The 12,331-nt window shown below is 46.9% G+C and overlaps 7 protein-coding genes across 7 annotated transcripts; 5 read left to right on the forward strand and 2 right to left on the reverse strand.

Annotated features, from left to right (window-relative positions):
- Window positions 1-254: 254 nt before the first annotated feature.
- N7455_004184 (uncharacterized protein) lies at window positions 255-443 on the forward strand (the record flags this gene model as incomplete). Its single annotated transcript, XM_040960953.2, has 1 exon — window positions 255-443. One exon carries the CDS (start codon window positions 255-257, stop codon window positions 441-443), a length of 189 nt encoding a protein of 62 aa, XP_040808590.2.
- Window positions 444-504: 61 nt separating this feature from the next.
- N7455_004185 (uncharacterized protein) lies at window positions 505-783 on the forward strand (the record flags this gene model as incomplete). The annotated part of the gene is made up of 2 exons (XM_065604705.1): window positions 505-548; window positions 627-783. The coding sequence occupies 2 exons, from the start codon at window positions 505-507 to the stop codon at window positions 781-783; spliced, it is 201 nt and encodes a 66-aa protein (XP_065461605.1).
- An 875-nt stretch (window positions 784-1,658) lies between these two features.
- Window positions 1,659-5,078, forward strand: N7455_004186 (glycoside hydrolase family 47 protein; the record flags this gene model as incomplete). The annotated part of the gene is made up of 4 exons (XM_040960952.2): window positions 1,659-1,732; window positions 1,807-2,168; window positions 2,264-2,805; window positions 2,856-5,078. 4 exons carry the CDS (start codon window positions 1,659-1,661, stop codon window positions 5,076-5,078), a joined length of 3,201 nt encoding a protein of 1,066 aa, XP_040808609.2.
- Window positions 5,079-5,279: 201 nt separating this feature from the next.
- N7455_004187 (sugar phosphate isomerase/epimerase family protein) lies at window positions 5,280-6,275 on the reverse strand (the record flags this gene model as incomplete). The annotated part of the gene is made up of 1 exon (XM_040960992.2): window positions 5,280-6,275. One exon carries the CDS (start codon window positions 6,273-6,275, stop codon window positions 5,280-5,282), a length of 996 nt encoding a protein of 331 aa, XP_040808562.2.
- A 486-nt stretch (window positions 6,276-6,761) lies between these two features.
- On the reverse strand, window positions 6,762-7,112 carry N7455_004188 (uncharacterized protein; the record flags this gene model as incomplete). Its single annotated transcript, XM_065604706.1, has 1 exon — window positions 6,762-7,112. One exon carries the CDS (start codon window positions 7,110-7,112, stop codon window positions 6,762-6,764), a length of 351 nt encoding a protein of 116 aa, XP_065461606.1.
- Window positions 7,113-8,803: 1,691 nt separating this feature from the next.
- N7455_004189 (uncharacterized protein) lies at window positions 8,804-10,334 on the forward strand (the record flags this gene model as incomplete). The annotated part of the gene is made up of 2 exons (XM_065604707.1): window positions 8,804-9,503; window positions 9,568-10,334. 2 exons carry the CDS (start codon window positions 8,804-8,806, stop codon window positions 10,332-10,334), a joined length of 1,467 nt encoding a protein of 488 aa, XP_065461607.1.
- Window positions 10,335-11,248: 914 nt separating this feature from the next.
- Window positions 11,249-12,268, forward strand: N7455_004190 (EXPERA domain-containing protein). The gene is made up of 4 exons (XM_040960976.2): window positions 11,249-11,484; window positions 11,549-11,712; window positions 11,765-11,999; window positions 12,069-12,268. Exons 1-4 carry the CDS (start codon window positions 11,280-11,282, stop codon window positions 12,143-12,145), a joined length of 681 nt encoding a protein of 226 aa, XP_040808600.1. The 5' UTR covers window positions 11,249-11,279; the 3' UTR covers window positions 12,146-12,268.
- Window positions 12,269-12,331: the final 63 nt, after the last annotated feature.

Here is a 12,331-nt window from a genome sequence, read left to right on the forward strand (position 1 = left end):
TTCAGTACCCAAGATGAGTACATGTAACTAAGACGTAATACTTCATGAATGTACTATCCATGGAAGTTTCCAAGGTAGGAATGAAGTATTTAACTTTCCAAACACTCCTTGACATCTTCGTATCTTCGTCTCTTCGTCTCTTCGTCTCTTCGTCTCTTCGTCTCTTCGTCTCTTCGTCTCTTCTTTTCTTCTTTTCTTCCCTTCTACCATCTCAACACAACTGTTCAAATCCTACAATATGTCTGTTCCACAATATGTCTGTTCCACAATATACTTCCGGACTCCCTTACTACTACAAAGTGGATTCTGTCACCGATACCACCATCACCTACCGCATGCTCTACCTCAAGCCCAATGTGAAGCCAGAATCAGAAAAGTGGCAGCCCCGCATTGAGCGATGTTGTATCGCTGTTTTGATACTTAGTTTGATCCGTGCGTCTTAAATCAAATACTGCAACTTATGCAAGCTATCTGGAAGATTCGTTGCTAAACTCCAACGTAGTTATGGCCATCCACATCGAAGCTCCCCACGCCTCAAGCGCCTTTAGGTATGCCGTGCTCATCTTGCAGGTCTTTATGCTATGTGTACAATTCTACGGTGTGGTCAGACATTTTTTGGCACTTAGGCGTGCAGGTTGGGAACAGAAAGGTCGTGGTTATGATCTCTCTTTTGGACCAGCATACACATACACGCTCGCTCCGCCACCAGTGGACAGTGGACTGGGTGTTCCCCTGCCATGGAAGGATCCTGACGATGCCTACGTTTCCGGGAACACAGAGTAGGTTTCTCTTGAAGGATAAAGGGAATGGTGAGATTATATCACTCCATGTTTTCGATGCGTCTGCTACTGACATATAAGCTTAGAGTGTGATCTTGCAGTCGTTGTGTGTTAAGCAGGGTTGAGGTGCTTGCGTATATCTTAGCTTTATTCATGTACCCTATGGAAGAGTGGTCATAAGCGGCTTGGTGGCGTCCTTTTCAAAGTTTTAATATGTTCCATTTATTAGTGCTGTAGCTATAATGACTTAGAATGTGCAAAACGCCTTTTATATGTATAGCCTTTGATTCGCTGGGCAAGTAGGGTTGATGAGAGAGTGGTACATGTATTCATTTTGATACCTGTACTGCTACCTCTTAATAGATGTAAATTTTTTTTTCCTTCGACTTAAGTAAATAATTCAAGCTTGGTTTTTCCAGTTTCTGTAGTACGTAAATGGTTATAATTAAGACATTTCATACATTCTCATTATCATTGTGTATTCTATATCTGGTATCTGTATCCATGGTTTATAGTAGGGTAGCAGTGGACTTAAAGTCTACAGTATATAATATGTTTACATCTATAAATTAGTATACACTGATAATAAACTACATTTATAAATATTCAACCTTCTATTAACTAGTTGTACAAACAAAGTATACAACATAGTATAGTATGGAATGATGCAATAAGCGGGAAGAAAAAAGATTCCCCAGAGGCTTATCTGGCCGAATCCCCTTCCCACTCCACTTGAACAGGGTGATCACCTTGAACAGTCTCCTTTCAGAGAGGCCTTAAATAAAAGGCCATCTGGCGCCCTATCCATGACCCCTACGGCGCTCAGATCTGCTCGAAGCGCACGCGACGGAGGTGATGTTTAACCTCCGCTCCGCCTGCATGGCGGTTTGGGCCATCCTGTTATGGCTCACCGTCGTTCATGGCATGCGAGATAGCCAAGTCAAAGAACTAAGGTATGCTATATGCTACAGTTAATCCTCTTCAAAAGGCCCTGCAAATTAACTAATACACCCCTGTCCTCCCACAGACAAGAAACTGAGCGCATGTTCTTCCATGGCTTCGAGAACTACCTCCAATACGCGTTCCCCGAAGACGAATTACGCGCCCTGACATGTGGCCCTCTTGTTCGCGACGAGAAGAACCCCGAAAATAATGATGTGCTGGGAAATTATTCCCTGACCTTGATTGACAGCTTGTCGACGCTGGCCATCCTGTCCTCGAGCCCGGACAGTGGCGAGCGAGCCTTGGCGCATTTCCAGGATGGTGTCGAGGGTTTTGTTAGGTTGTATGGTGATGGCTCGGACGGCCCTGCTGGTCAGGGTGAGCGGTCGAGGGGCTTTGATCTGGATAGCAAGGTACAATTGTTTGAAACTGTGATTCGAGGACTCGGTATGATTACTTCCCCTTCATAGCTTATCGACTTATCGATATGTCGCATGTGCTCGACTTCCGGCTCTTTATGTTCTAGTGCTAACCTATTTCAGGTGGATTGCTCAGTGCCCATCTCTTCGCCGTCGGCGAGCTACCCATCACCGGATACGAGCCTGAAGAACGGGGAGCTGCCTTCGCCAGCGCATGGGATAAAAGTATGTTTATAAAAAGTGACCACGGCATTCGATGGAGCAATGGCTTTGTTTATGATGGCCAACTACTTCGACTTGCTGTGGATCTGGCCCACCGTTTGCTCCCTGCATTCTATACCGAGACGGGCCTTCCCTACCCTCGGGTCAACCTGCGCCACGGGATCCCATTCTACGAGAATGCGCCTTTAAATGTCAACACCCGAGATGCCGGGGGCAAGCGCAAATCCAAAAACTCGGCATCTGAGCCTGCTGAGACTTGTAGCGCCGGCGCAGGGAGTCTAGTCCTTGAGCTGACCGTCTTGAGCCGACTCACCGGTGATGGGCGGTATGAGGATTTGGGTAAGAGAGCATTCTGGGCGGTCTGGAACCGCCGGAGTGACATCGGACTGCTTGGATTTGGCATTGATGTCGAGTCGGGGAAATGGGTGGGACCATGGGCCGGGGTAAGCAGCATCTCTTTTGACAGGTAGAAGCATAAACTAATTGTCAGTAGATCGGCGCCGGTATTGACAGCTTCTACGAGTATGCCGTCAAAGCTCATGTTCTTCTGTCCGAGGGCGAGCGTCTGCCTTTCAACTCCGACAGCCCTTGGGCAGCATTGGACTCGTACTATGCTCCTCTAACGGACTACCAGCATACTGCCGAGGCCTTCCGACAGGTTTGGGAAGAATCGCACACTGCGATCAATCGCCACCTATTCCGAGGTGAAGGTTATCAACATCCCCACCTTATTGTAGGGGATGTGATCACCGGTGCCACGAGAGCGTTTTGGATTGATAGCCTGAGCGCTTTCTATCCAGGAGTCCTTGCCCTGGATGGAAAGTTAGATGAAGCTATCCAAATTCATCTGCTGACTACCGCCATTTGGACACGCTACTCGGGCATCCCTGAGCGATGGAACGTGGCTACTGGTGACATCGACAACGGTATGCCGTGGTATGGAGGTCGGCCCGAGTTTATCGAGTCCAACTACTACATTTATCGCGCAACCCAAGATCCTTGGTATCTACATGTTGGAGAAATGGTTCTCAGCGACCTCAAGCGGCGTTGCTGGACCAAGTGTGGTTGGGCTGGCATTCGGAATGTTTTGACTGGTGAGCTCATCGACCGGATGGAAAGTTTCTTCATTGGAGAGACAGCCAAATATCTCTACCTGCTGTTTGACCAGGAGCATCCATTGAACAAGATTGATGCTCCCTGGGTTTTTAACACCGAAGGCCATCCTCTCATCATTCCGAGAAAATCGGCATCCACACCTCGCCCGCCGCAAACCCCATCTCAAGGCCAGGACATCGCCGGGGGAGTATGTCAAATTATCCCCTCTCCGTTCTTCGGCGTGTCCTCCACGGCATCCCGAACAGACATCTTCCATGCTGCCAACTTGGCGCGGCTGGATCTGATGCCTGATCGAGGAGTGGCCGCAGGTCCTATTTTGAAAGACTCACCTGGACATCAAAGTGTCTTTGTGTCTGACCTTTCGTCACCAACCAATTACACATTCTACCCGTGGACGCTGCCACCTCAACTTGTCCCATTCAACGCCACCAGCGCGCCTATGGCCGTTCGACCCACGCTCGACATCTCATTCCCATCACTCCCAGGCGGTGTAAACATGGGACCTGGAGCGTTGGAGCGTGTCCTAGACGGGGTACTTGTGAAAACAATTGGAGGACTCCGATTGAGTATGGTTCAGGATGTACGGTTAGAACCCCCAACGGCCACCACTGGGGAGGAGGAAGACGGGTACCGGGTGCAGGTGATCAACAATGTGCCATTAGGCAAAGATGAGAAGGTATATCTCTCTCGCCAAATCACCTTTGATGTCGTCGATCCGTATGATCCGAACTTCACCCGTGTTCGCGACAATGCCATGCTTGACCTTGTCATTGACGTTCTCCCAGAGCCCTCTCGCCGACGTAATGATTCGGCTCATCCACGAGATGAAGAGACTCAACCAGAAAGTCCACACCCGCCAGAGCGCCGTCTCGCAGGCCACAGCCCCGCCTCTTCTGTCAACGATGCCGCAATTGTTGACTCCCCGGACTCAACAGTAAGAGCCATGCTATCGTCTCTGATGCACTCGGTGTCGTCGTTACTTCACAACGAACCGACCGAACCTGCTCCACTCAGGTTGACTCTCCCCGCTGCTATCTCTTCAGGCATTGGGGCCAGCCCGCTTCCAGATATTGAAGATGCAGTTACATTGTCTTTGCTCGGCAACCCGTCGACAGACCGCCTGTCGTGGTCAAGTATATACTTCGCGGGCGACCTCTGTAACGAGGGTATTCCCCGTGAGGTTGCCCATAACCACGAAGTCCTTGTTATCAAACGTGGCGGCTGCACATTCTCGGAAAAGCTTCGCAACATCCCCGCATACCGACCAACGCGATCCGCACTGAAGTTAATTGTCGTCGTTTCATACGATGACATCCCACCACACGGGTTCCACGAGCAGAGGAAAGAGTCAACGAAGCAACCTGGGTCTCGCTCTGCGCTCGCCGCCGTCCGCGCCGAATCCACTCTGATCCGTCCACACCTCGACGAAGCCCAAATGACAGCCAGCGGCATTCCACGAAACTACCTCATCAGCATGATCATGGTCGGCGGCGGAGAGGAAACATACGAGCTACTGCGCCATGCAAACGGCATCGGAGTCAAGAGACGATATAGCATGCGCTCTCGTGGCGTCCCAATCACGAATTTATACATTGTTTGAATATTCACACAGATATACTATACCCTTTTGGAAGACTCTCAGATCATATGTGGCGCTTGTTTTATGTTTCACCGATGTACATAGGTTTAGACTTGTATAGTCAAACCTCCAGCTCACACAGAATCGAACTGGATTCATTTGATAACAATCTACTATACTCACCATCCACCCTAGTTCTATATACAACCCACACCCCTCAACTCAAAGCCTGGACTTACCCTCCATCTCAACCTGAACCTTCCTCCACGACTCAACCGCCCGCCTAGCCGCGGTCTCAGGGCTAACCTTCCCATCCCTCATCCTCCGATCAAAAACCTCCATAGAAACCCACCCCTCAAACCCAACCTCCACAATCCACGCCCTGGCAATCTCAACAACAGGCAAATACGCCCCAAACTCAACCTCCAAAGGAAAAGGTCTCGCATGCTTCGACCAAGTAAACTCCTTCGCCTCACCAGACAACGCCCACGGATGCGCTAACGAATAAGGCGTCTCAAACCGCTCCGCATCAGAAAGCTGCACATAGAAAATCTTCTCCCGCGGACAATCCCGCACAAACCTCCTCAGCGAATCCCGCAGCTTCGTCTCCGCATCCATCTGCACTCCCGTCGGAGAAGCATTATCACCCCACAACCGCGTCCCTTCATGGAAGGTATCCAGACACAGTCCGAAATTCGCACGATCAACCCGCTGCACGGTTGACAGCGCGCTTTCCCAGGTTGAGCAGTTTGTTCCCCATGACAGGGGCTCGTAGGCGATTGATACTATTGGCTTTATGGAGCTGGCTAGATCGGATAGTTGCTGGAGGTCGGAGATGATTATTTTTTCATCGCGGCTGCAGTCTGCTGTGAAGATTGATGGGACTTGGAGGTAAGGTGCGTGTAGTAGACGGGCGATCTCGAGCCAGTGCGCGGCGAGAGCGAGTCTTTCTTTTAGAGGGGTTGTTGAACCTTCGAAGTTTTCGAAGGGGGCTAGGGAGAGGACTTGAATGTTCGTTTCCTGGCAGAGAGTGTGGATTCTTTGGGCTCCTGTGTGGATGGAGATGTTTTGGGTTTGGCTGTAGATGAGGAGGTCGTTGTAGACTATTTCGATTCCCGCGCTGCCGGCTTGGGCTGCGGCGCGGATTTTGTGGTCGAGGAGGTGGCCGGGATATTGGCTCAGGGAGAGGCTGGCGATTGCTAGTTTGTTGGGTGCCATTTTGAATTGTTCTTGTATTTTTCTTTTAGAATTGAAAATATTGAATCCTTTGACTTCTGGGAGACTTGATATATGAAATTCTGGCGGAACTCGGTTTCCGGTATGTGGATGCACGAATAGACAACCCCCGCAATTGGCCATCGAGTTATTTCAGTCGGATAGTCATTTGTGGGGATATCCAGTGGATATTTAGTGGATATCTATCGGTCATTAATGACCGAAAAGTGTGAAGTGGTTAATCATCGCCTTGCAAGGATTGGAACTATAACTCCGGACTTCAGCCTCAGGTAAAAAAAATATCCGATATAACGATGTAATGTCTTTTATTAAGCAAATAGCAAACACATAAACACAGATTAATCAACAGCAAGTTCCTTCGGACGAACCAGTCTCACAATATAGTCAGAGATCAAGTGTGTCCACACTATATAACAAGTTCAACCGCGATCATTCCGATTGTTCTTCCATCCTCGCTTATTCCAGTTTCTAGAACCCAAATTCCTCGAAGTAGAGATCTTTATAAGATGAGGCTCTGTCACTAGTGGATTTGCCGTCGAGCTCGGCATTGTGGCGTATCGGTAGACGCTCTTCTCTCGGTATGAGATGTTTTGCATGGTCTAGGTCTTTTGCCTTGAGAAACGAGACCAAGTGGATGTAGAGATATTTGCAGGTTAGTGCAAAATAAATTTGTTCTAGCGCGGGGAGTTGCTCGTATACAAGGTCTAATATCTCTGCTGGGATCTCTCCATTGTGAAGCTTTGAGGTCTTGGGTTGGTGAGAGATGGGCTTCTCTTCTTTTCTGCATACGGCCAGTCGAAGTCTTGAGTTGAGCGTCATGTTGGCTGTGGTAAGTATTATTGGAGAGGGAAGTTTTATGCCAGATTGCACCAGGTACATCGAACTTCCCGATTTGGATGCGGCTAGTGCTACCACGTCATAGAGCATCTACCGGTGCCTAGATGTCATAAATAAGAAAAGAACTAAATCCCAAACGAATCTGCTCTGAAGTATTCCTTTGGGATATATTTCATATTTTCTTATACTGTGATAGTTGGTATAACGGGTAACTAGACCTTCATAGCAAACCATCCTTTAAGTAATATATTTCGGTGTTTTTGTAGCCAGCAATCACAATCAAAGACCTTTATAACTTCATCAAGTCCATCGATCAACCCCATCAACCTAGGGGACCGTGTTACCCCCAAGATCCTATTTATTCATGATCATTGCGGTTAGATTCACAATCTTCATCAACCCACCCCCGACGCCCCAAATACCTATGAACTCGAAGCTGGAAAAGATAGAGTTCGGTCCCTTGTACATCAAAAGTTGACGTTTCACCTTTGCCCCACCCTACAAATTCCACTCCAGCATCTCCAAAGAATCGCTTGAGCCATTTCCTAGGGTCCTCGTGTAGACAGGTAGGACATTCCATCTTTTTCTAGTGGATTCCTTTGGGGAAATGGAACGTATAGACATTGATTACCCGTAAAGCGGGTGCTTCTTGGTTTTTCTGAAGCACAGCCTGAATTACCACTTTGGCGCGGTGACTGGTGACTTCGCACCGATGCCAGAATTGACGACAACCGTTTACCCTCGTCAGAGAAAAGCCATCGTATCGTGGACTGTCACCGGATTTGAGGTCTTCCGCAATGCCGAGTCGGTCTTTGAAAGTGATGCGGGTGCAGGGGCAAATATCAACAAGGCCGGCCCAAGGCATACAGTCCTTTCCGGAGGGGAATCGGGGATCGGAGCAGTCATTGGGCTTCTCCCATGCGGAGTGTGGATGAAGGTTCAAGCACTCGATGCAACATTTCCAACGGGGGTTTTCTAACCGACGGAGTAGCTGCATTCGGTTTTGTTTCTCAAGGTCGAGGTTGCGGTAACGGAATGTATGGCATGGTCTTGGAACCAGGTGCTTAGGAAGACTCTGGTCTAAAGGTTTGGTTTTGAGAGATCCGATAAAATGGGCATAGAGACTTTTGCAGGTCAATGCGAAGTAGACTCGGTCCACTGCTGGTAGACAGTCGAAGATAATGAGCAATATCTCGGACGGAAATACCTAAATGGACAAGTTTGTTTCATGAAGGTTTAAGGCCGACAAATGGTCCTGCAGGGTGGGCATATTAGAGACGTGGGAAAGAAAGATGGGAGGATTGCCAGTCCAGCTCTCCAAAAGGCATAGTAGACCAGTCCCATGGTAGGCAACTTAGATCTCCATGGATACTTGTCGCTGTATCCATGGATGTAGCTGGATTTAGTAGGGACCTACCTAGGTAGGTATGTATTTTACCTTCAAAACATCCAAATAAGGAAGTACCTAACTAACACATTAAACCATATTTAAGATTGAAATTTAAGATTCTAAATTGAAAAATATGATTACCACCGGTTCCAACTCAACATGCAATGGTAATTTCAAAGTAATAAGTAGCTCAACCCCAGCCTCCTATCAGAGAAGTTCTTGTCCAAACTATTTCTATATCATATCTCCAAGACTTTCCTTAACTTCCCTTAAACAAGGCAATATGGGGGTTCTACTACCATCAGAGTTAATGTCCATGGTGTTGGAGTATGTCATTGACAGCCAAGAGAACCCTCATTTGGGCCTATATGCCACTATCAACCGCTATTGGCAGGCAATCGTCGGGAAGCGAACCTTTTCGGTCATCAACATCAACACCGCTAAGCGATTAACAGAATTCAGACAACTACCATGGAACTACAGAACATCTTTTGTTCGGAAAATCAATTTGCTTGTGGAACTAGAGTCATATTATGGAGAGGCACGCACACGTTACGAGACTGAAGAAGAGATGCAGCGAAATAGCAAGATTTTCACCGGAGCCATCCACTCCCTATTCAATACTCTAGCCACATGGCCAGAAAATGAAGTAGGTATTTCTCTTTCTATTCAAGCGCAGTCCCCCGGTGACACTGGAGCGACGACCGACGAGGCATGCGAAGAGCGGCACCAAGCCTACCTAACCGATGATCTTCTTAATAAGAGATTTGAAAGATCATACCTTCACTTCGATGAAAGTATCGGTGTTAAGTGTGCAGCCGTTCCTATAATTACCACCCTTACTATCGGCTTGTGTATAAGGAAGATTGAACCGGCCTCTAGTTCTCTTATCGCGTCGAAGTTACCTCGATTATACAACCTGCATCTTTACTTGTCTGATGCTTGCAAATGGGATCCAGAGCTTAGAAAACGTCACCGGAATAGTATGTCATATACCAAAAACCTAGAGTAAATGTTCGACGTGATGTACTAATCAAAAATCTATAGACTTTGCGAACTCTCTTCATTTGTGGCTTTCTAGTGTATGTGAACTTACAATTGACTTCTGCCATATACCTCCTTCTGATGAAAACTATCCTCCGACTATTTTAACGGCAGAAGGAAACACAGACCCGCTCAGCTTAGGCTTACGGAATTTCTCCCAACAACTAACGGGAATGGCCGGTACGCGATGTGTGTTAGGAAAAGAATTTTTCTGGCCGTTGAAGGATAATAATCTCCAACTTCCTTTTTGGCCACATTTAAATTATGTGTACTTGACATATGTGCCTGTGACACCTTCGGGAAAGTGGCTTTTCGAAAAGGAAGAGCCTGCTAGAGATGAAGATGACGGTTATGACTCGGACTATCCAAGCTCCATATATGATGATATGGAGGATATCGATAAATATTGGATTTTTCCCGAAGACCGCAAGTTCAAGTCGATCCGAACTAAGTTCAATCACGAATTGTTCAATGAATTCTATATATCAGCTGGCAAGGCTGCTCTGCGGATGCCCAAGCTAAAATATATAAAGCTGGGCACATCCAACTGCGAAAAACACGAGTTTGAGTATCTAGTGGAGGGTGGAGTGGCCAAAGCGACCTGGTCCAATTCGTGTAAGCGTACCTCGTTTCAACCCTGGGAACAAGAGACGAGGAGAGCGAAAGCTATTTCAGCATTTCACCCAAACAATCACGTCTTGCAACTTTGGAATCAAGTTGCCTCGGAACACACTGGGGGTGGTCTTGAAGTTGAGATTGCCCCCTTGTAATGCGAATTATAAGTTTGTTTTATCTGCGTTATAGCGCCTACATCTTGATTTGCCGATTCTAATCTATGACATTGTGACATTGGGAGTAGATTTGCTTGAGAATGTTCGATTTTTTAACACTCCACAGGTGACGGTCAAGTTTAAATAGGTATTAATTGGTAGGGAATCTACTTCGCTTCAATAAATCGGTATTCAAAGCTATCTATGAGCACTTATTTGGGATATTACTCTCAATCCTTCATGTATCCAACTTGGTCTGTATTAAATATCGCTTGATAACTAACACTAAATCCTTGGAGTTGAGCTTCCACTTAAATACAATCAAGATGATACGTATCAGTCATGCAGTAAAGTAATGAGCTAAACAAGTGTAATATTATGAGACCAAACATTTCAAGACCAATCTCCCAGTGCGAGCTTATATACTCCATATGGCTCTTGTCAATTGACGTGAGAATATTTGACCAGAGTATTATTTTCGGACCCTCGGGATTAGCGGGTTTGGAATGTCCGAGCATGCCCAGGTGGAAAGGGGACTGCGATAGGGGCCATTTTTGCTCTACAACATAGATCTAGCCCACAGCCTTGTCTGTGACCAACCACGCCCTGTTATTCTCCAACTGAATGTTCGTCATTGGCTCGGGGAGTTGAAACTAATATACGCATGGTACCCGCCGCTGTTCATATCTAAGCGGGGAAGTCCACACGCACTACGGAGTGATTGGCGTAGGCTACCACCAATCTTTGCTATATTTAATAAGAATCGGAGCAGGAGCTCGTTCCGAGTGGCGTGGTCATATCCAGGCACGGCCCGTCTCAATCTCGCCCAGGCCTTAAAAGCTGCTATCAGCTATGTAGTTTGGTTTCTGGCCCATTAGCAAACGCCAAATCGTGTGGACACCACTCTTATAGATTGATTCCCTGGAATCCATTTCCCTGAAGAATATGGCAACCATACCAGATCACCCATTTTACCCCCCTGGTCTCAATGCTATTGGTTATGCCGCCAATACGATGAGCATCCCTGCACTTCTTGGCGTTTTCGCTATTGCAACCGTTGGTATTATCGGGTTCAGTTCGTTTGTTCTAAAAACGATAAAACCGAGTATATCGCGAGCAGATAAGATTCTGGTGGGATGGTTCATCTTTAGTAAGTTTAATATTACCTCGGTCACAATGTCTGTCTATGAAGCTTTATTAACGCAATTCTATAGGTGGATGTATACACTTTGTTCTAGAAGGGTACTTTGTGTATAACCACAAGACAATGCCACGTAGGCTAGATCTTCTTGGTCAAATGTGGAAGGAGTATTCCAAGGCTGATTCTCGATACATGACTATGGAGCCATTCGTACTTTGTATGGAGTCGATTACAGCCGTAAGTGTGCTACATCTTCGCCTATAAATGATTATACTAAAACCTTACACAGTTTGCATGGGGACCTCTGTGCTATTTCATTGCATGGATGATCATTACGGAGTCTCCGCACCGCCATCCAACGCAGATCATTGTCTCTATGGGCCAATTCTACGGCGACGTCTTGTATTATGGGACAAGCATTTTGGAGGAATCCTACCATGGAGTGTCTTATTCTCGTCCAGAGACTTTCTACTATTGGGGATACTTCATCTTTCTCAACTCCTTTTGGATTCTTATTCCAGGCTGTAAGCAATTCACTTTCGCTGAGCTCTTATCGCCTATTATTGAGTGGCAATGCTAATTTGTCACCATAGTCTGCATGTACCAAAGCTACTCGGCAATGGTGGGAGTGTCCCGACAATCCATCGTTCACTGCAAAAAGAACCTATAAACGGAGGTTGGTGTCTTCAAAGCTAGTGATAACTACCCCTCCCTAGACATGATGCATTGTGGATACGCCAGCAAACATATGCCATGATATCTTCATTTTGTATTTGAAGCTGTCTCATTGGATGCTAAATAATGAAATAATCTATTTTATAAACGGTCACCGACGGGATTGACAAGGGTGGATGCA

This window comes from Penicillium solitum, assembly GCF_028829755.1.
Source record: "Penicillium solitum strain IBT 25940 chromosome Unknown utg000003l_segment0_segment0, whole genome shotgun sequence".
NCBI lineage: Eukaryota > Fungi > Ascomycota > Eurotiomycetes > Eurotiales > Aspergillaceae > Penicillium > Penicillium solitum.

Coding starts and splice junctions, on each gene's coding strand:
- N7455_004190 (XM_040960976.2), top strand. CDS start 11,280: ATGGCAACCATACCAGATCACCCATTTTACCCCCCTGGTCTCAATGCT. Junction 11,713..11,764: donor GTATGGAGTCGATTACAGCC/GTAAGTGTGCTA, acceptor AACCTTACACAG/TTTGCATGGGGACCTCTGTG. Junction 12,000..12,068: donor TTGGATTCTTATTCCAGGCT/GTAAGCAATTCA, acceptor TTGTCACCATAG/TCTGCATGTACCAAAGCTAC.